A 21,393-nucleotide genomic window follows, 5' to 3' on the forward strand; every position below is an offset into this window, starting at 1 on the left:
GTAACTGGGTTTAGATTTGCTCATCAGAGTGGGACTCCCCACATGCACACATAAAAAGAGATCAGTGAGCACACAGTACAATGACTGCTGTCTGCTAGCCCAGAAGAGGGTCCTCACCAAGAACCAAGTCTGCTGGCACCTTGATCTTGAACTTCCCACCTTCTAGAACTGTGAGAAATAAAGGTCAGTTGTTTAACCGAGTCTAGGGTATTTTGTTATAGGAACCCAAGTTGACTAAGACAGTGAGGATTCAGTAATCACATCTCAACTCAGGTGTTATTCTGATTTAGTTGGTCTAGGATGGGGCCTGGGCTTCCATATAATCAAGTTTCTTCAGGCAATTGTACTATGCAGCCAAGTCTAGTGAATTAGACTTGAGGTCTCTTAGGAGTTCAGACTGTGGTCTTATATGTCTTCAAATCCCCAGAGAACCCAGCAATTTCTCTGAGCATAGAAGTTACTTGAACTTGTATTGCAGGGAATAGTAATGGGGAAATTGGCAAGCAGTAAAAGGAGATCATTTAATTGTCAACATGTTAAATTTCAACTTTTGACTGGGTATCCACGAAAACTTATGCTGGAGATGACTGGTAATATGGGACAAGAAAGAGAGAATGTACACATATGTATTTGGGAATCATTTAAATGCATGTGGTAGCTAAAATTATGAAAGAACATTCAAACATGGTTAATACATCAAATTCCTGAGGCCTCAACTAAAAGCATTAGATGGAAGGTAAATTAATATAACCAGGCAAAATTGAATTTAAAAACAATATTTAGAGGGTGCCTGGGTGGCTCAGTCGGTTAAGCGTCTGCCTTCAGCTCAGGTCATGATCCCAGGGTACTGAGATTGAGTCCCACATCAGGCTCCCTGCTCAGTGGAGAGTCTGCTTCTCCCTCTGCCCTTCCCTCCCCTCCTCATGCTTGCTCTCTCTCTCTCGCAAAACTAAATAAAATCTTTTTAAAAATTAAAAAAAAAACAATATCTAGAGAACATAGCTTGTATAAAAAAACTGTATTTGAACAAAACGTATCCATTTCAAGATCAAAAGTAAGAAAGAAATAAAGAACCCTGTACAAAATTTAATTGATCAGCAAGTTATCTTGTGGGAGCCTCTTCATAATATTAATAAAGTAGATATATGTTGTTGAAATGCTCCCCAACATTGACTCCTCTTCTTCTGGCAAAAGTACTTGAGTTTCTCTTCGGGGGACTAGCTTCACCCCAATGCACACAGTCTTGTCAATTAAAATGCCCAAAAGCCTTCCCAGCCAGAGCTGTGCCAATGTCCAAAGCCAAAAATTACTGAAGTTGATTAATTCTGACAAAAGAACCCCGAGGACACTTCTAGACCCCAAACTACTCAGGTTCCTCTCATCTCCAGGGCCTTGTTCTGTGTCTTTTCATTTGAATCTGTGAGTTGTAACATATTTTGCCTCTAGAGGGTCCATTTCTCTTGCTTTCAAAGCAAGCGCTCTTCAAGCCATGTATCTTATCTTTCCTTCAGCCTGGCTTAGATTTTCTAACTGCTGTCATTCCCACCTTCAAGTCTTAAACCTAGAAATATAGACAAACATTACGTGGAAGTTCAGATGGTAGACTATCAATGTCTGGGAGGCCATTTGAAAGATGGAATAACCCTGGCCAGCAAGCTCAGGATCAAGGCCAGACCTCAGACTTCCTGAAGGGGTGACATCAAGAGGCCTATGATGAAAGGCCTAGGATCAAACTTCTGTCCATATGAAAACCTGCACATTAATGTTTATAGCAACTTTATTCACATTTGCCAAAACTTGGAGACAACCAAGATGTCCTTCAGGAGGTGAATGGATAAATAAACTGGTACATCCAGACAGCGGAATATTATTCAGCACTATCAAGTCATGAAAGACATGGAGGAATGTTAAATGCATATTACTGAGGGAATGAAGCCAATCTGAAAAGACTGCATACTGTATGATTCCAACTATATGACATTCTGGAAAAGGCAAAAGTATGGAGACAGTAAGATCAGCAACTGTCAGTAGTGGGAGTGGGGAGATGAATAGGTAGAGCAGAGGACTTTTAGGACAGTGAAATTGCTCTGTATGATACTATGATGGATACCTGTCATTAAGCATTTGTCCAAACCCGTAGAATGTATGTCAAGAGTGTTGTACATGATGAAGCCTCATGTAAACTATGGACTTTGGGGGGTGATGTGTCAATGTGTTCATCAATTGTAACAAACGTACCACTCTGGTGGGGATGTTGACAATGGAGGAGGCTCTGCATGTGTGGGGGCAGGGATTATATGGGAAATCTCTGTACCTTCAGCTCAATTTTGCTGTGAACCTAAAACTGCTCTAATAAAGTTAAAAAAATATCTTCCTTTCCCCAGCAGCTGCCAACCCAAATATCATAACAGTCTTGTTAGGGTCAGACACTACCTCTTCCTCCTCCGGGGAGCAGGAGGATGTCTATAGACAAAGTAGACTCTTTAGATCAGATGGAATTCCAGTAGCTTCTATGCAAGGCTGGCTTCATGGGTGTGAGTCCATTTCACAGGACTCAGTGCTTAGAAGGGCCTGCCCACAGGGCACCTGGCTGCCTCAGTCGGTAGAGCACGTGATTCTTGATCTTGGAGTCATGAGTTTGTCCCACCTTGGGGATAGAGTTTACTTAAACAGGGAAGGGGCCTGTACTCTGCTTATTAACACTTTGCTGTCACCATCTTGAAACTCTTCTTTTTGAACAAGGAACTCCACATTTTTATTTTGCACTGGGGCCATTACTTCTATGCCCAAGGTGTATCACTTCTCTACCATCATCATTACCAAACTCTATCTAAATTCCTTGAGAAAGTCTTTCGTTGCCAGTGTTTAAAATGCAACGTCTGCTTGGGTTTTATGGTCCAAATATATGATTTCAATCAATTGGGGGTTTGGGGGAGGAAGCACAAGCCAGGGACTTCAGGTTCCTTAAGTGAGTGCCAGATGTCCAAGGAGGTGGGGAGGGATGCAAAAACAAAACAGGCTGGGCACAATAAAAGATCCTCTCTGGTGATATCACAATTCTAGGATTTGACCTGTTTAGCTTCAACTGAACATAGAAAAATAAACAAAACTGTGCGTAGGAGTAATTTTGCCTCAGGGTGGAAATGTAAGCATCTCTGCTTTGCTAGGTCTTTTAGGACTCTAAAAATACAGCTCCCTTTTCTTCCAAAAGGAACTAAATTCCTAAGAGATTTCTGAAGGTATTCCCAAGTCACATAGTGCCTGATCTGCAACTATGTCGGGGTTACAGAGTACCTATTTCCTCTTTCAAGTGTGCTCACCATCCTTCCATCCCTCCCCAGATCAAATAAGCAACTGAGGGGTTGCCTGGGTGTGATAGATCTGACCCAATTCCAATGTCTTTCCTTCACTTCCTCTGTGCATCTCCTGTATACCTTTTTGTCTGTATCACCTTTTTCTTTCTCTACTGCTTTCATTTTTTGCTTAGTGATCTATCTTAGGAAATCTCTCTTCTTTCTTTCCTTCATTTCATTTGTAAACACCAAATTACTTCAGTTGTAATTAAATTCAAGAATAGTGAAAGTTTGTATCAAGGAGAAGAGATGTTTGTATGTATATAGTAAAGAATAAGTATCTAAAGCACACAAAAATGACCAAAATCATACTTAGTAATATCCTAAAAGTTATTTTCTTCTTTTTTCTTCATTTAAATCTGCTTTTTTAAAAAAGTAGCATTCAAACTTTCTAAAGGAATTCTCATTCTATTTTTATATATTTCTTATTCTGGCACTAGTTTTTAAAAATTTTCAAACTGCATTAAAAAAAAATGTAGGGTGCCTGGGTGGCTCAGTCAGTTAAGCATCTGCCTTCAGCTCAGGTCATGATCTCAGGGTCCTGGGATTGAGTTCCACATTGGGCTCCCTGCTCAGCAGGGAGTCTGCTTCTGCCTCTCCCTCTGCTCCTCCCCCCAGCTTATTCTCTCTCTCTCTCAAATAAATAAATAAAATCTTTAAAAAAAATGTATACACAGTTCTTCCATTTAATTCTTCATGGGCTCACCTCAGCACCAATAATTAGTTACATTATTACCTCTCTGGGAAAACACATTCTATTTTGTAAACATTTGACCTACAAATAAACTCTTGGGACATGATTCATTTGCAGCCAATAGATAACTGACAGAATCAGGAGAAAGGTAAAAATAAGTCTGATGGCAAGGGGCTAAAGAGGGTTAATTCAAGGAACCTGGCAATGAAAAAAAGAAAGAACAACAAACCAGCCTATTAGACTGGCAACTTTTAAGTGAGTGAACGTATTTTCCGGATTATGCTGTAAAATCTGTTAATTTTCATCTACAATGCTCTGATTTTTGGAACCCTCTAGTGGCCATATCAGGAATTGTTTAGGCAAAACAAAAGACTTCTAATTTTCAAATTCACTTAAAATATGATTGTATACATTATAAACACTTTTCGAAGTGCACTTTTCTGACTCCTAATTTAAGACAGCAAAATAAGCACATGCATTTGGCTCTCTCTTGTCTAAGGATCTCAGAAAAATGCCAGGAAAGTGGTAGTACATCGATTGGAACACTGGCATGAAGGCAGTGGTCTAGAAGCTGTAAGAACTCTAGAAGACAGAAAGTAGATGGAATCATCCTAGTTGGCTCACGTATCATCTCCACAACATACCAAGAAAAAGGTGAAGTAAAGATAGGAGCTGGTCAAGGCCCAGAGAGGTTCCATTAATAAGCCTTCACTGTAAACAAGCCCCCACAACTGCAGCAGCGTTTCCATGCCTGACACCTAACCTCACCAAGTCCACAGTTGCCCCTGAGTGGTCCCTGTAGATGGGTAACATTGCGGGGGCCTGTGGCTGAGCCCTCATGTGATGGAGGGGTTACACACAGTCTCAGCCGACTGTGGCTGTCAATGGATTGTGTTTTTAGGGAAACAGCTAAGGAGCCAAGATTAAAATGTTTACCTTACGATTTACTTTTGGAAAACTCAACAGCCTACTTTTTCACATTTCACAGACTTTCTGATATGAAATTTCTTTTGGAATTTAAGCACAGTAACTTTTACTTGCCAAGGGGTATAAATTCTGGAAGTATTTAGTTCAAAAAAGGAATGTAATAGTTTATCTGAAGCAGGTTGGTGGCTCATTAATCTTTTGAACAATAAAGATTTAAATGGTTCAATCCTTATCAAAATCAATCTGGCCCATTGCCTTATTTCTTAAAAAAAAAAAAGTTTAGGTGTTAAGATGCCAATTTGCAGTCATTCATGAGATTCACTCAAGTAACTCGATCATACTTCCATTAAGTAAACACAATGGTCTCAGAGGGATAGCAGTACCCAATATCAAAACAAATTGATTAAAAACCCCAAATGGTGAGGTTGATGAAGGAAAACACAATAAAGGGAATATTTAAATTTTTAAAAAAGATTTTATTTATTTGAGAGAGCGTGAGAGTGAGGGGGGAAGAGAGAGAGAGAGAGCAGAAAGAGGAGAAGCAGACTCCCCGATGAGTAGGGAGCTTGACACAGGGCTTGATCCCAGGATTCTGGGATCATGACCTGAGCCGAAGGCAGATGCTTAATGACTGAGCCACCCAGGTGCCCCAGGAACATTTAAATTTTTAAATATGATGTGACCAGCAATTCCACTTCTGGGCATTTATATAGTGGAGAATATAAGAAGCAAAATAACTATATACTGTATTATGATTATTTTCATGTTATTTTGTATTCTTGTAGAGTAGAAGTTAGCAAACTTTTTCATTTTTCTTTTTTGGCAAACCTTTTCTGTAAAGGGCCAGAGAAGAAATGTTTTAGACTTTTCAAGCTACATAGTCTTTTGCAACTACTCAACTGCAGCTGTAGCATGAAAGCAGGTATGGCTGTATTCCAATAAAACTTTAAAGACACAGAAAGCTGAATTTCATATAATTTTCATGTGTCACCAAATAATCTTTTGATTTCTCAAACATTTAAAAATGCAAAAACTAGGGCCCCCTGGGTGGCTCAGTTGGTTAAGCGTCTGCCTTCGACTCAGGTCATGATCCCGGGGTCCTGGGATCGAGTCCCACATCGGGCTCCCTGCTCAGCGGGGAGTCTGCTTCTCCCTCTCCCTCTGCCCCTGCTTGTGTTCTTTCTCTGACAAATAAATAAGTAAAATCTTTTTTAAAAAAATGCAAAAACTACACTGTGCTGCACAGGATTCAGCCCAAGGGCTGTCGCTGCTAAGCCATGGTCTACAGCATCATTTTTTTTTAAGGCTGCACGGTATTCCATCCTACTATTAAAAATTTTCACTGTTATAAACATCACATATTTTTGCAGACATTTACTTCCCTTTCATGCTACCTCAAACATCAGGAGATATACTCTGAAGAGTAAATGAATTCCACCCGATCTCCATAACACTGAGTCCTTATCTTAGAAATGAAAGGCGTATGGTAGTCATATATTGAACTGCAAGAAGATAATTTCTTATTCTGAAGTCTAGTCTCAGTTGATTATGATTTTTAAACTTTATAAAACTATAATCTTCCTTATATAAAAAATTAAACATAACAAATAAGGCTAACATTCCTTTTGACCACCCTCCACCCTAGTCAATGTCATCCATTTAGTATATACCCTCACCAAACTTTTTCTATTAAGTTTGCATACTTAAATGTACCCATAGAGGGGCGCCTGGGTCAGTTGGTTAAGTGACTGCCTTTGGCTCAGGTCATGATCCCGGGGTCCTGGGATCAAGCCCCGCATCAGGCTCCCTGCTCGGCTGGAAGCCTGCTTCTCCCTCTCCCACTCCCCCCTGCTTCTGTTCCCTCTCTCGCTGTGTGTCTCTCTCTCTGTCAATTAAATAAATAAATAAATAAATAAATAAAATCTTTAAAAAAAATGTACCCATAGAAACTGTAGTGTTAATTTGAAAATATTCAGTATTTTATATTTTTGGCAACATACATAGCATTTTTTGACACAAATGATCTCTTTATTTCTTTTCCAAGAAAACAATTCCTTTTTTTCAAATGATAGAATTGGGTTTTGGTCTTTTTCTCTTCCCTCACTGGGAAACTTGCTTAACTCATGAAAGGAGAGCCTTTGTGTCCACTGAAGTGCCTCTCCTCAAGACTATAATGCCCTTCAGAGATGCTTATGGTAAATACCAAAAACATTTTTGGGATAATTGAGCAAGGGAGATTTTTATGAAAATCCAGGATTTATAGATTTTCCTTTATAATGAATACAGCAATGTATTTAAAATTTCATCCTCAAGCATACCTTCATCACCTTACCCTCTTTCTTCTATCACCTTACTCTCGGAGGATAATGTTTAAAATAAAAATCAAACAAAATATGCAGTCAAAGAATACATCAGTGGGGCGCCTGGGTGGCTCAGATGGTTAAGCGTCTGCCTTCGGCTCAGGTCATGATCCCAAGGTCCTGGGATCGAGTCCCGCATCGGGCTCCCTGCTCCTTGGGAGCCTGCTTCTCTCTCTCTCTCTGTCTCTCATGAATAAATAAATAAAATCTTAAAAAAAAAAAAAGAATACATCAGTGATTTTTATATTGACATGTGCTCAGAAATGAAACATTTTTTTTTAAGAGTTGAATGGATTAAATGATTACAGAAATAAAGACAATTCTGAAAATATGAGCCTAAGAATTTTGGTAGGAACAGTTAGCCTGGAACAATTTAAATGCATCTGACTAAAACAAAAGTCAATGATACTATCTTTGAGATAAACATTTTGAAGATAATTAATGTTCACTGTAAATTCTGCTATAAATGAGTAATTAATTTTTAAAAAATTGTTAGGCTGCCAGGCCAAAAAACATTACACTATCTTAGGATGCATTATTTAATATTTTATTAAAAAAACAATTTTTTAAAAAGATCTTATTTATTTGAGAGAAAGAGTGAGAGAGCACAAGTCAGGGGGAGAGACAGAGGGAGAAGCAGACTCCCCGCTGAGCAGGGAGCCCGATGCCAGGCTCGATCCCAGGACTCTGGGATCACGACCTGAGCTGAAGGCAGATGCTTAACCAACTGAGTCATCCAGGTGCCCCAGAAAAACAATTTTTAAGGTAATACATTGTAAAAGTAATCTATCTAAGTTTCTATTATCAGAAATAAATTAATATTGAAAGCAATTATATGTGTGCAAGCGCACACACACACACTTCCACCCACCCCGACCCTCTACACACAAAACATTTAAAATACAATTGTTTTTTTAAGTTTATTTTTTTTAATTTAAATTCAATTAGTTAACATATAATGTATTATTAGTTCCAGAGGTAGAGGTCAGTGACTCATCAGTCCTATATAATACCCAGTGCTCCTTACATCACATGTCCTCCTTAATGTCCATCACCCAGTTACCCCATCCCCAACTCCCTCCCCTCCTGCAATCCTCAGTATGTTTCCTATGATTAAGAGTCTCTTATGGTTTGTCTCCCTCTCTGATTTTGCCTTTTCTTTTTTTCTCTTGTCCCCTATGATTCCGTTTTGTTTCTTAAATTCCACATATGAGTGAGATCATAAGATAATAGTCTTTCTCTGATTGACTCATTTTGCTTAGCATAATACCCTCTAGTTCCATCCATGTAGTTACAAGTGGCAAGATTTCTTTTTTTTTTTAATGTCTCAGTAGTATACCATTGTGTGTATATATATACCACATCTTTATCCATTCATCTGTTGGTGGACGTCTGGGCTCTTTCCATAGTTTGGCTACTGTGGACACTGCTGCTACAAACACTGGGGTGTAGGTGCCCCTTCGGATCACTACGTTTATATCTTTGGGGTAAATCCCTAGTAGTGCAATTGCTGGGTCATAGGCAGCTCTATTTTCAACTTTTTGAGGAACCTCCACACTGTTTTCCAGAGTGGCCGCACCAGCTTGCATTCCCACCAACAGTGTAGGAGGGCTCCCCTTTCTCCACATCCTCACCAACATCTGTCCTTTCCTGACTTGTTAATTTTAGCCATTCTGACTGGTGTGAGGTGGTATCTCATTGTGGTTTTGATTTGTATTTCCCTGATGCCAAGTAATGTTGAGCACTTTTTCATGTGTCTGTTGGCCAGTGGCATGTCTTCTTTGGAGAAATGTCTGTTCATGTCTTCTGCCCATTTCTTGATTGGATTATTCTTTGGGTGTTGGGTTTGATAAGTTCTTTATAGATTTTGGATATTAACCCTTTATCTGATAAGGCATTTGCATATATCTTTTCCCACTCTATTGGTTGTCTTTTGGCTTTGTCGACTGTTTCCTTTGCTGTGCAAAAGCTTTTTATCCTGATGAAGTCCCAATAGTTCATTTTTGCCTTTGTTTCCCTTGCCTTTGGGGATGTGTCTAGCAAGAAGTTACTGCAACCAAGGTCACAGAGGTTGCTGCCTGTGTTCTCTAGGATTTAATGGATTCCTATTTCATATTTAGGTCTTTCATCCATTTTGAGTCTATTTTTATGTATGGTGTAAGGAAATGGTCCAGTTTCATTCTTCTGCATGTGGCTGTCCAATTTTCCCAACAGCATTTGTAGAAGAGACTGTCTTTTTTCCATTGGATATTCTTTCCTGCTTTGTCGAAGATTGGTTGACCACAGGTTGAGGGTCCATTTCTGGGCTCTCTATTCTGTTCCATTGATCTATGTGTCTGTTTTTGTGCCAGTACCATACTGCCTTGATGATTACAGCTTTGTCATAGAGCTTGAAGTCCGGAATTGTGATGCCACCGGCTTTGGTTTTCTTTTTCAACATTCCTTTGGCTATTTGGGGTCTTTTCTGGTTCCATATCAATTTTAGGATTATTTGTTCCAGCTCTGTGAAAAAAGTTGATAGTATTTTGATAAGGATTGCATTTGAATGTGTAGATTGCTTCGGGTAGCATAGATATTTAAACAATATTTGTTCTGCACATCCACGAGCATGGGACGTTTTTCCATTTCTATGTGTCTTCCTCAAATTCTTTCATGAGTGTTCTATAGTTTTCTGAGTACAGATTCTTTGCCTCTTTGGTTAGATTTATTCCTAGGTATCTTATGGTTTTGGGTGCAATTGTAAATGGGATCAATTCCTTAATTTCTCTTTCTTCTGTCTTGTTGTTGGTGTATATAAACGCAACTGATTTCTGTGCATTGATTTTATATCCTGCCACTTTACTGAATTCCTGTGAGTTCTAGCAATTTTGGGGTGGAGTCTTTTGGGTTTTCCACATAGAGTATCATGTGATCTGAGAAGAGTGAGAGTTTGACTTCTTTGCCAATCTGGATGCCTTTTATTTCTTTTTGTTGTCTGATTGCTGAGGCTAGGACTTCTAGTACTATGTTGAACGACAGTGGTGATAGTGGACATCCCTGCCATGTTCCTGACCTTGAGGAAAAGCTCTCAGTTTTTCCCCATTGAGAATGATATTCGCTGTGGGCTTTTTGTGTATGGTTTTTATGATATTGAGGCATGTTCCCTCTATCCCTATACTGAGAAGAGTTTTAATCAAGAAAGGATGCCATACTTTGTCAAATGCTTTTTCTGCATCTATTGAGAGGATCATATGGTTCTTGTCCCTTATTAATGTAGTGTACCACATTGATTGATTTGCAGATGTTGAACCACCCTTGCAGCCCAGGAATAAATCCCACTTGGTTGTGGTGAATAATCCTTTTAATGTATTGTTGGATCCTATTGGCTAGTATCTTGGTGAGAATTTTTGTATCCATGTTCATCAGGGATGTTGGTCTGTAATTCTTTTTTGGTCAGGTCTTTGTCTGGTTTTGGGATCAAGGTAATGCTGGCCTCATAGAAAGAGTTTGGAAGTTTTCCTTCCATTTCTATTTTTTGAAACAGTTTCATAAGAATAGGTATTAATTCTTCTTTAAATGTTTGGTAGAATTCCCCTGGGAAGCCATCCAGCCCTGGACTCTAGTTTTTTGGGAGATTTTTGATTACTGCATCAATTTCCTTGCTAGTTATATGTCTGTTCAGGTTTTCTATTTCTTCCTGGTTCAGTTTTGGTAGCTTTTATGTCTCTAGGAATGCATCCATTTCTTCCAGATTGCCTAATTTGTTGGCATATCAGTTGCTCATAATATGTTCTTATAATTGTGATCTCTCCTCTGTCATTCCTGATTTTATTTATTTGGGTCCTTTCTCGTTTCTTTTTGTTAAGTCTGGCCAGGGGTTTATCAATCTTACTAATTCTTTCAAAGAACCAACTCCTAGTTTCATTGATCTGTTCTACTGTTCTTTTGGTTTCTATTCCATTGATTTCTCCTCTAATCTTTATTAATGCTCTTTTCCTGCTGGGTTTTGGCTTTATTTGTTCTTTCTCCAGCTCCTTTAGGTGTAAGGTTAGATTGTGTATTTGAGACCTTTGTTTCTTGAGAAAGGCTTGTATTGCTATATACTACTTCCCTCTTAGGACTGACTTTGCTGCATCCCAAAGGTTTTGAAGAGTTATGTTTTCATTTTCATTTGTTTCCATGAATTTTTTAAAATTCATCTTTAATTTCCTGGTTGACCCATTCATTTAGTAAGATGATCCTTAGCCTCCATATATTTGATTTTTTTCCAAATTTCCTCTTGTGAATGAGTTCAGTTTTCAAAGCATTGTGGTCTGAAAATATGCAGGGAATGATCCCAATCTTTTGGTACCAGTTGAGATCTGATTTATGACCCAGGATGTGATCTATTCTGGAGAATGTTCCATGTGCACTCGAGAATGTGTATTCTGTTGCTTTAGGTTGGAATGCTCTGAATATATTTTGAAGTCCATATTGTCCAGTGTGTCATTCTAAGCCCTTGTTTCCTTGTTGATCTTCTGTTTAGATGATTTGTCCATTGCAGTGAGTGGGGTGTTAAAGTCCCCTGTTATTTTTGTATTATTATCAATGTGTTTCTTTAATTTTGTTACTAATTGGTTTATATAATTGGCTGCTCCCATGTTAGGGGCATATTTACAATTGTTAGATCTTCTTGCTGGATAGACCCTTTAATTTTGATATACTGTCCTTTCTTATATTTTATTACAGTTTTTAAAATCTAATTTGTCTGATATAAGGATGGCTACCCCAGCTTTCTTTTGATGTCCATTAGCATGACAAATGGTTTTCCACCCCCTCACTTTAAATCTGGAGGTGTCTTTGGGTCTGAGTCTCTTGCAGACATCATATTGATGGGTCTTGCTTTTTTATCCAATCTGATACCCTGTGTCTTTTCATTAGGGGCATTTAGCCCATTTACATGCAGAGTAACTATTGAAAGATATGAATTAGTGCCATATTATTACCTGTAAAGTGACTATTTCTGTATACTGTCTCTGTTCCTTTCTGATCTGTTACTTTTGGGTTCTCTCTTCGCTTAAAGGATCCCTTTTAATATTTCTTACATGGCTGGTTTGGTGATCAAATTCTTTTAGTTTCTGTTTGTGCTGGAAGCTTTCTCTCTCCTTCTATTTTGAATGACATCCTAGTTGGATAAAGTATTCTTGGCTGCATATTTTTCTGATTTAGCACCCTGAACATATCATGCCAGTCCTTTCTGGCCTGCCAGGTTTCTGTGGATAAGTCTGCTGCCAGTCTAATGTTTTTATTCTTGTAGGTTACAGACTCCTTGTCCTGAGCTGCTTTCAGGATTTTCTGTCTCTGAGATTTCCAAGTTTCACTATTATATGTTGGGGTGTGATCTATTTTTATTGATTTTGAGAGGGATTCTCTGGACTTGGATGCCTGTTTCCTTCCCCAGATTAGGTTAATTCTCTGCTATAATTCACTCTGGTATATCTTCTGCCCACCCACCCTTTCCTCTTCTTCTGGGATCTCAATTATTCTAATACTGTTTCACTTTATGGATCACTTATCTCTCGAATTCTCCTCTGTGGTCCAGTTGTTATCTTTTTCTCAGCTTTATTCTCCATCATTTTGTCTTCTATATCACTAATTCTCTCTTCTGCCTCATTTATCCTAGCAGTTAGAGCCTCCATTTTTTATTGCATCTCATTAATAGCCTTTATTTCAGCTTGATTAGATTTTAGTTCATTTCTCCAGAAAGGGATTCTCGTGTCTTCTATGCTTTTTTCAAGCCCAGCTAGTATCTTTAAAATTGTTATTCTGAACTCTAGTTCTGACATCTTACTTATATCCATACTGATTAGGTCCCATACTGTCGTCTCTTGTTCTCTTTTTTGAGGTGAGGTTTTCCATCTTGTCATTCTGTCCAGAGAAGAATAGATGAACAAGAGAACAAAACAACAATGACCCCAGAGAAATATACACTAAACAAATCAGAAGGGACCTGAAACCGGGGGGGGGGGGAAGGAATATAATCAGACAGGTGAACAGAAGAGAGCAATAGACTGGATCCTGTGTGTATTTTGGTCTGTTAGAAAACTAGATCCCAAAATTCTAAAGAAAAACTTCTCCGTGGTCTCCATCCACAGTGTGCTCACCCAGCCTGTGTCCAAGAGTTTCTATCTCAGGCACGTGACCATGTTCCAAACCCTGTAGACTCCTTTGGTGTGCACCCACGCAGCTCCTCCCAGGGGAGGAAGAGCAATGGTTTCGCCACGGTTCTGCGGCTTGCTGGGCCCCTGCTTGGAGAGTGGTCACCCAACTGTGCCAAAGTTCCTGGTTTATGGCAACCCTGAGCTGAGAACCCACTCCTGGGATTGCTGGTTGCAGCCAGCTTCCCTGCTCCAATGCCTGGGAACTTTGCCACACGCAGGCAACCCCCCTCTTCCTGTGACCCCAAGGATCCTGAGACCACAATGTCCCACCTAGGATTCCGCCCCACCTGAGCACCTTTCAGGCAGGGACGTTCCTCTCCAGAGCAGACTTTTTATTTTATTTATTTGACAGAGAAAGAGAGAGAGAGCACGAGCTGGGGGTTGGGGGGCTGACACGACGGGCAGAGGGAGAAGCAGACTCTCAACTGAGCAGAGAGCCCAATGTGGGGCTTGATCCCAGGACCCTGGATCATGACCTGAGCCGAGGGCAGACACTTAACCAACTGTGCCACCCAGGTGCCCCTGGAGCAGACTTTTAAAAAGTTCTGATTTTGCACTCTGCTATATCACTTTCCGGGACTGCTGACAGAGGCTCCCTCCTCTCACAGTTTATCTTCCCATTTATTGCCTCAGATTCACTTCTCTGCACCTTCTACCTTGTAGAAAGTGGTCACTTTTCTATTTGTAGAGTTGCAGCTATTCCTTTAGATCTCTGGTTGTGTTCGCAGGTATTAAGAATGATTTGATAGCTATGTAGCTGAATTCCTGGGACCAGACGAAACTAAGGTCTCCTATTCCTCCGCCATTTTGGACTATCCCTCTGTGTCAAAACACCACTCAACTGTAATGAATTACCAAATCTTAGTAGAAGCTCTGGGATGTCAGTAAACTCAGTTATCTATTTTTATCTCTCAAGCTGTTTCTGTATTCTTTTACCTATCAATTTAAAGATTACCTCTGAAAAATGAAAACCTGTATTAATGCAAATGAAATAAAAGCAGTTTCAAATGTTAGGGTGCCTGGTTGGCTCAGTCAGGAGAGCGTGTGACTCTTGATCTCAGGGTTGTGATTTCAAGCCCCAAGCTGGGTGTAGAGATTACTTAAATTAATCAAACTTTTAAAGTGACTTTAAATGTAAACCTGATAAAAAAAAAAATTGTAACAGACTCTAAAACTATATATAAATTAGTTTTCATAGGTGAGTGTCTTGCATTATCATTACATCTTTTTTTCATCATATGAATAAACAATCAAAATAATCGAGACTCAACTATAGCAAAATAATCATAGTTCATGTTTCGAAAATATTTACTTCATCCTTAAATCACTAGATTATTTGAAATATCAAAATAAAATGTTTTACTATTTTCTATTTTTAAAGTATATTTACTTTAGAACTAAGCAGAAAAACTATTTCAAATACTACAAAAAATATAATCAATTTAGTACATTCAGATTTTTAAGGCTTTTCTTTAAAATTTGGACAATATAATAATTCTTTAGGATAAAAAAAAGCCATATTATATATTCAAAGGAAAAATTTCCCAAGCTTGTCTGATTAATTAATAAAGGACATGTTAACTTAGGAACTTATAACAAAGCGAACAATGATTAAATTTAAATGTTTTTATTCACATGTATGGTAAATACTGTCTCCTAATAAAAAAACCAATGACACTGTCTTTCAATCTGTCAAACTTACTAAAAAGTTCATGTGTTTCTTTTCTTTATCATGTGTTGACATGGTATAGGATGCAGGATGTAAAAATCAATTTAACAGACATTATTAAGTAACTTCACACATATGCAGAATCTTGGATAAATGGTTAAAATTATAGATGAAAATTAAATGTGGGCACATGGATATTTCATGTCCACCAATGGGTTTAACAGAAAATGTGTTTGCACTGATTTCTGGTAACAACTTGCTCTCTGTGAATCTTTAAATACCCAATTCCAAATCTTCCAGCTCCTGGAGAAGGGCTTTCTCTTTTTGAATTTTCTCCAACTAGAAGTAAGTTTAAAACAACAAAGTTATTAAATAGGAAATGAAATAAAATAATTATTGGATCTACAGCCAAAACAGCAAAGGATAAAAAATTTATAAAAAGAGTATTTACACTTTAACAGATCTACTGGAAAATACAGATTTAAAAATACAAAGAAACAAGCTCTAATTTGTTTCTTGGTATGAATCAAGGGGGCAAAGGACAGATGCTGTCTTATTGCAACACTGAGGGTCCAAGAAATTTCCCATTCTACAATTGGGCTTCCCTCAGAAGGAGAGAAAGGAGCAAACAGGGCAGTGCAACCTGAAATATAGGAAGGAAGAGAATCTTATGTTTATTTTAATAAGTTGCCTTTATTTTTAACAGCAATGGCTTCAGTATGCCTCTCGGAAATAGCGATTCTCTCATTCACCATGATCTACATCTTATCTTCCCCTATCCTTTCTGTTTAAGTGTAAAAACATTTTACCAAATATATGGCATGTTTTCAAAATAAGTTTTTAAATTTATACGCTCTCCCACTTGATTAAAAAATTGTTTATAATAAAAAGGGGGAAGAGTGGTAGTGACTACATGCACAAATGAAACATGTAAAAATGACCTGATTTTTTTCGAGCTGTTTTCCAGCTGCTGCTTGTTCTTTCAGTTGTTCGATTGCTTTCAGTTTCTGCGAACATCAAATATAATGAGTCAAGAGAAGGAAGAATAAGTAATTTCAGTATTTCAGAATGCAAATTTTCTTAGTAACAACTCAATCACATGAATGGGAAAAATGAATAAGGAGAATCAGTTATCTTACCTTTGGGTCAAGGCTAGTCTATTAAAATGCCAAGGTAAAATTTTTTGTTTTTTAACTTAGATGTAAAATTAAGTACATTAAGAAAATGGGATTTGGCAAAAAAATTTTCAAGCTTTCAAGTAATGGTATACATGTACATGTATAAGTATGTAAATATATCACCAACTTTACCACTTATTCCAGCACTTCATTGTATCCAGACAATGTCTTTGGCTTTAAGAGATACTTTGTCATGCAGCCTGGGAAGACTCTAGAAACCTGGTTTTACCCCAGGGCCATCATCACAAACTGGTTGCAATACGACAAATTAATAAATTTCTTTTTCTGTTTCTTCATCTTCAAAACTGGGGTAAATATCTGTTCCTACCTATCTCACAAATGTCTGATGAAATACTGAGTATAAAAGTGTTCAGCATATTTCTGTACAAAGGTACATTTCTTATTACTCCAAAAATCAATAATAAAGACTAATAACAGCCATTAGACATCTGGGAATAGAACTAAAATCAGTGCCATTCCCAAATTATAGTATTTCATAGTGAGAAAGCGATAATCAGAACTGACACAAACTTCTTAGATGCCATCTTTATACATTTCTCATGGATTTCTTTCAATAAGCACATCTGGCTTTTATTTAAGTGTCTCACCTTCTTTAGGTTCTTGATTTTTTTGTCTATTTCAGGGTCTCCAGAGGTTGACTGCGAGATAGTATTTCGTGGTGTGCTCTGTGGGGCAGGAGTAGGTGCCAAATCTGGACTCTTCTCATTTCTTGCTTCCTGCAGGAAATATTTTCAAAAATTCAATTTTCTAAAATGAAAACACTAAAGTATTTCAATCAACATAGCCCTGGTATATAAAATGCAGAAACCAAAATGCGATTTTATCTTTTATACTACATTTTATATAAATGATCTGAATTGAAGGTCTCATGAAGTAGCCACATTGTCCCATAACAGAAAGATACAACTTAAAAAAAAAAAGAAAATCAGAGTATAAGGAGACACCCAAAAGGTTTTTACTATGTCATCGTCATAGGGAACACTTTGCTAGATCTAAAATTTAGAGTTAAAGTAGAATAATAAAATAAAAAATAATACTATATTAGTAATAAAAGGACAAATGAAAAGAAATGAAATGACTTTAGCAGAAAAAACCAGGAGGTTTCGGTATCAGCCAACAAGCATTCCAAATTTTCAGATATTTTGGGATGTGCCACTATATGAATGGTTTATAAATGTGAGAGGGGGCTCTTCTAATTTAAGGTGTCTGAAGTTTCACTTTCACGATGTCCTCCAAAACTCTAATAAGTATGTATGATCAAGTACATGTAATGGATAATGTTACCGGATTAAGTCCTACAGAGATTTATTTATAATCAGATCAGTGCAGCTCTGCCAAGGAAAACTCAAAGGGAGGTTGCTCTTAGTGTGATCAGACCTCTGATTCTGAACCACTTCAATTTCCCCTTAGGTGCCATATACTTGTTTCCTGGCCTTTGTGTGTGCTAGAACAACTTCAGGTTACCTGGCTGACCCTATTTATCCTTTAGGCCTTTTGGAAAATTCTCTCCCAACCCAAAAGACTGGATTAGTTGCACAATACGTGGTATGTATTCCTACTGTAACAGTGTATTGTACTATCCCCCATTAGACTATACCAGAGGTTTCTTTGTTCATTGTTCTGTTTGTGCCCCCAGCATAAGACCTGCTTTACTGCACATGCTAAATAAATGAAGTAGTCAAAGAACTACTCTCCTTTTGTAATTATGACAAGACATACATTTTGACAAGAGGGGGGGAAAAAAGTTATATAAGGCTTTATTGGCCCTAAGATAGGACTTCTATTTCTTCCTTATAGAGTTCCCAGCGGAATACATAAAGCCCCAAGGCCAAAACTTACTCAGAGTTCTGGGTAAAATGCTCTGAATACCAAAGCATCCCAGGGGGACACGAAACACAGTATCACTTCTATATCTTCATATCTAGGAATGTCTGCCTGAGAGTTTTTGGAGAGTATAGAATTGGAGTCACTTTTTCTTTTTAAAGTCATGTTAGTTGTACTTTTTGTACATTCCAATTCAACAAATATTAATTTCTAACCTTCTATGTAAAAACGCATTACTGAGCAAAGCACTTAACAAAGTAGTCAGAAAGAAACTGTTTAGATTCTACTCTTAAGAAGCCTGGAAGTTGTGGCCCCGCCCCTGCCCCGCCCCTGCCGGCTGGGGTGCCCGAGCCGCTTGCACTGCGACCCCCACACCTCTGTGAACATGGTGCTGCGAGTGGTGCGGAGCATGCGGGCTGTGGCCTGCAGTCTGCGCGTCGCCTCCGCGCCCACCGCGCGCTGCCTGCCGCGGCTCTGGGCGCTGAGGGCGGGCGCCGTCCAGACACTGCGCACGGGCTCTGCTGTGCTCTCCGTGCGTAAATTCACAAACATGAATGAATAACAACAGAAAATGGTATTGGAACAGTGGGAATCAGTAATTTTGCACAGGAAGCTTTGGGAGATGTTGTTTACTGTAGTCCGTGTGAAGTTGGGACAAAACTGAACAAACAAGATGAGTTCGGGGCTTTGGAACGTGTGAAAGCTGCTAGTGAACTCTATTCTCCTCTATCAGGATTAGTAACTGAAATTAATGAAGCTCTTGCAGAAAATCCAGGACTTGTCAACAAATCTTGTTATGAAGATGGTTGGCTGATCAAGATAGCACTCAGTAATCCTTCAGAGCTGGATGAATTAATGAGTGAAGAAGCATATGAGAAATCTATTGAGGAGTGAAAATGGAACCCCTAAATAAACTAGTATGAAACAACTTAAAAAAAAAAAAAAAGAAGCCTACAAGTTCTAATATGTAGTTCGGTATTTTCATAATAGAAAACTAAAGGAGAAGAGTGGGTAAAAGGAGAAGAGAGATACTTTGCCTATCAAAATTCACTTTTGATATCAAGTAAGAATTTTAAAAATTTAGTTTGCAAACAGCTGAGAAAATTTTCTTCTAGGAAAGAAGGTTAATGTCACTACATTTGAAAATCTATTAAAGTTAAGTGAAATATGAAATTTAACTTTCTACCGTATTTTAAATAACCAAGAGTAAGTTAAAATGTCTTATTATACTTAAATTCTGGTCATTCTCTGAAAATGATGCATATATGGTAAGATTAAATTCTTAGTTTAAATTCCTTTTGGTAAAGTTCGTAAGCTTATAAAGTCATCACCATTTTATAAAAGTACTTGTTTAGATTATATACCTCTGACTCCTTCATCTTTGATTACTTAACTCAGAGGGCTGAGAAAGTGGATCTTGTCATGGACCATTTTCCTTTGTTCTATCACACGACCATAACTAACTCCAACCAGTCATCTCAATAGACATTTTTCCAAAAACACACAGATGGTCAACAGACATGTGAAAAGATGCTCAACATCACTCATCATCAGGGAAACAAATCAAAACCACAATGAGGTATCACCTCACACCTGTCAGAATGGCTAAAATCAACAACACAAGAAACAACAGGTGTTGGTGAGGATGTGGATAAAGGGGAACACTCTTGCATTATTGGTGGGAGTGTACACTAGTGTAGCCACTCTGGAAAACAGTATGGAGGTTCCTCAAAAAGTTAAAAATAGAACTTCCCTACGATCCAGCAATCACACTACTAGGTATTTACCCAAGAATACAAAAATACTAATACAAAGGGATACATACACCCCAATGCTTATAGCACCATTATCTACAAGAGCCAAATTATGGAAATAGATTGTGTCCATCGACTGATGAATGGATAAAGAAGATGTGGTATATACATACAATGGAATTATTAGCCATAAAAAAGAATGAATCTTGCCATTTGCAATGACATGGAAGGAGCCAGAGAGCATTATGCTAAGCAAGATAAGTCAGAGAGAGACAAATACCATATGATTTCACTCAGATGTGGAATTTAAGAAACAAAACAAACAAGCAAAGGGAAAAAGAGAGAGAGAGAGGCAAACCAAGAAACAGACTCTTAACTATAGAGAACAAACTGATGGTTACCAGAGGGGAGGTGGGGGGCGGGGGATGGGTTAAATAGGTGATGGGGGTTAAGGTGTGCACTTGCTGTGATGAGCACTGGGTGTTGTAAGGAAGTGTTGAATCACTGTACTGTACACCTGAAACTAATATTACACTGTATGTTAACTAACTGGAATTCAAATAAAAACTTTTAAAAAATCTTCTAAAATAAATAAATAATTTTCTAATAAAGAGGAAGAAACATCATTTATAAAAATAGGATTCTTAAGTTGATTAAGCGTCTACCTTTAGCTCAGGTCATGATCCTGGGTCCTGGGATCGAGCCCCACATTGGGCTCCTTGCTCAGTGGGGAGCCTGCTTCTCCCTCTCCCTCTGCTACTCCCCCTGCTCGTATTCTCTCGAGTGCACTCTCTCTCTCTCTCTCTCAAATAAATAATAAATATTTGAGGAAAAAAAAAAGGGAAATCTTACCATTTGCAACAACATGAATGAACCTGGAGGGATTATGCTAAGTGAAATAAGCCAGACTGTGAAAGAAAACACTGGATGGTATCACTTATATGTGGAATCTATTCAAAATAAAGTCAAACTCTTAGAAACAAAGATTAGAATGGTGGTTGCCAGGGGCTATGGAGTGGGGGGAATGGGGACAGACTGGTAAAAGGGTACAAACTTCCAGTTATAAGATGAATAAAGTCTGAGGACCTAATATGTAACATGGTGACCACAGCTGATAATACTGTACTGTATAACTGAAGTTTGCTAAAGAGTAGAACTTCAGTGTCCTCACCTCTCAAAAAGTAAATGTGTAAAGTGATGGATGTGTTAATTAACTCAACTGTGGGCATCTTTTCATAATGTTTACCTATAACAACTTATCACGTTGTACACTTAACAATTTTTGTCAATTATGCCTGAAAATATTAGCTAGGAAAAAAAAAAGAAGAAATCTTATCTACCAGTACTTAAAAGGATACTACTAACTTGTAATATTCAGGGCCAGTAAGAGATCTCTACTCACATGATGAAAGGACAATTCCTGCTTTTATACAA

General features: G+C 38.2%; 1 protein-coding gene and 1 pseudogene across 2 annotated transcripts in view; one reads left to right on the forward strand and one right to left on the reverse strand.

The window, feature by feature from the left end:
- Positions 1-15,124: 15,124 nt before the first annotated feature.
- Positions 15,125-21,393, reverse strand: part of LOC102746074 (eukaryotic translation initiation factor 2A) — a 36,138-nt gene continuing 29,869 nt past the window's right edge. For both annotated transcript variants that reach the window (XM_081809937.1, XM_081809936.1), the window contains 3 exons: positions 16,969-17,097; positions 16,124-16,189; positions 15,125-15,521 (listed from right to left, as the gene is read on the reverse strand). In XM_081809937.1, the coding sequence (XP_081666063.1) occupies positions 15,456-15,521; positions 16,124-16,189; positions 16,969-17,097 (261 nt within the window). In that variant the 3' untranslated portion in view covers positions 15,125-15,455. The remainder of the gene's footprint in view (positions 15,522-16,123; positions 16,190-16,968; positions 17,098-21,393) is intronic.
- LOC102746259 (glycine cleavage system H protein, mitochondrial pseudogene) lies at positions 17,509-19,122 on the forward strand (annotated as a pseudogene).

This window comes from Leptonychotes weddellii, unplaced genomic scaffold (assembly GCF_054177405.1).
Source record: "Leptonychotes weddellii isolate Sample4059 unplaced genomic scaffold, ASM5417740v2 HiC_scaffold_157, whole genome shotgun sequence".
Classification (NCBI taxonomy): domain Eukaryota; kingdom Metazoa; phylum Chordata; class Mammalia; order Carnivora; family Phocidae; genus Leptonychotes; species Leptonychotes weddellii.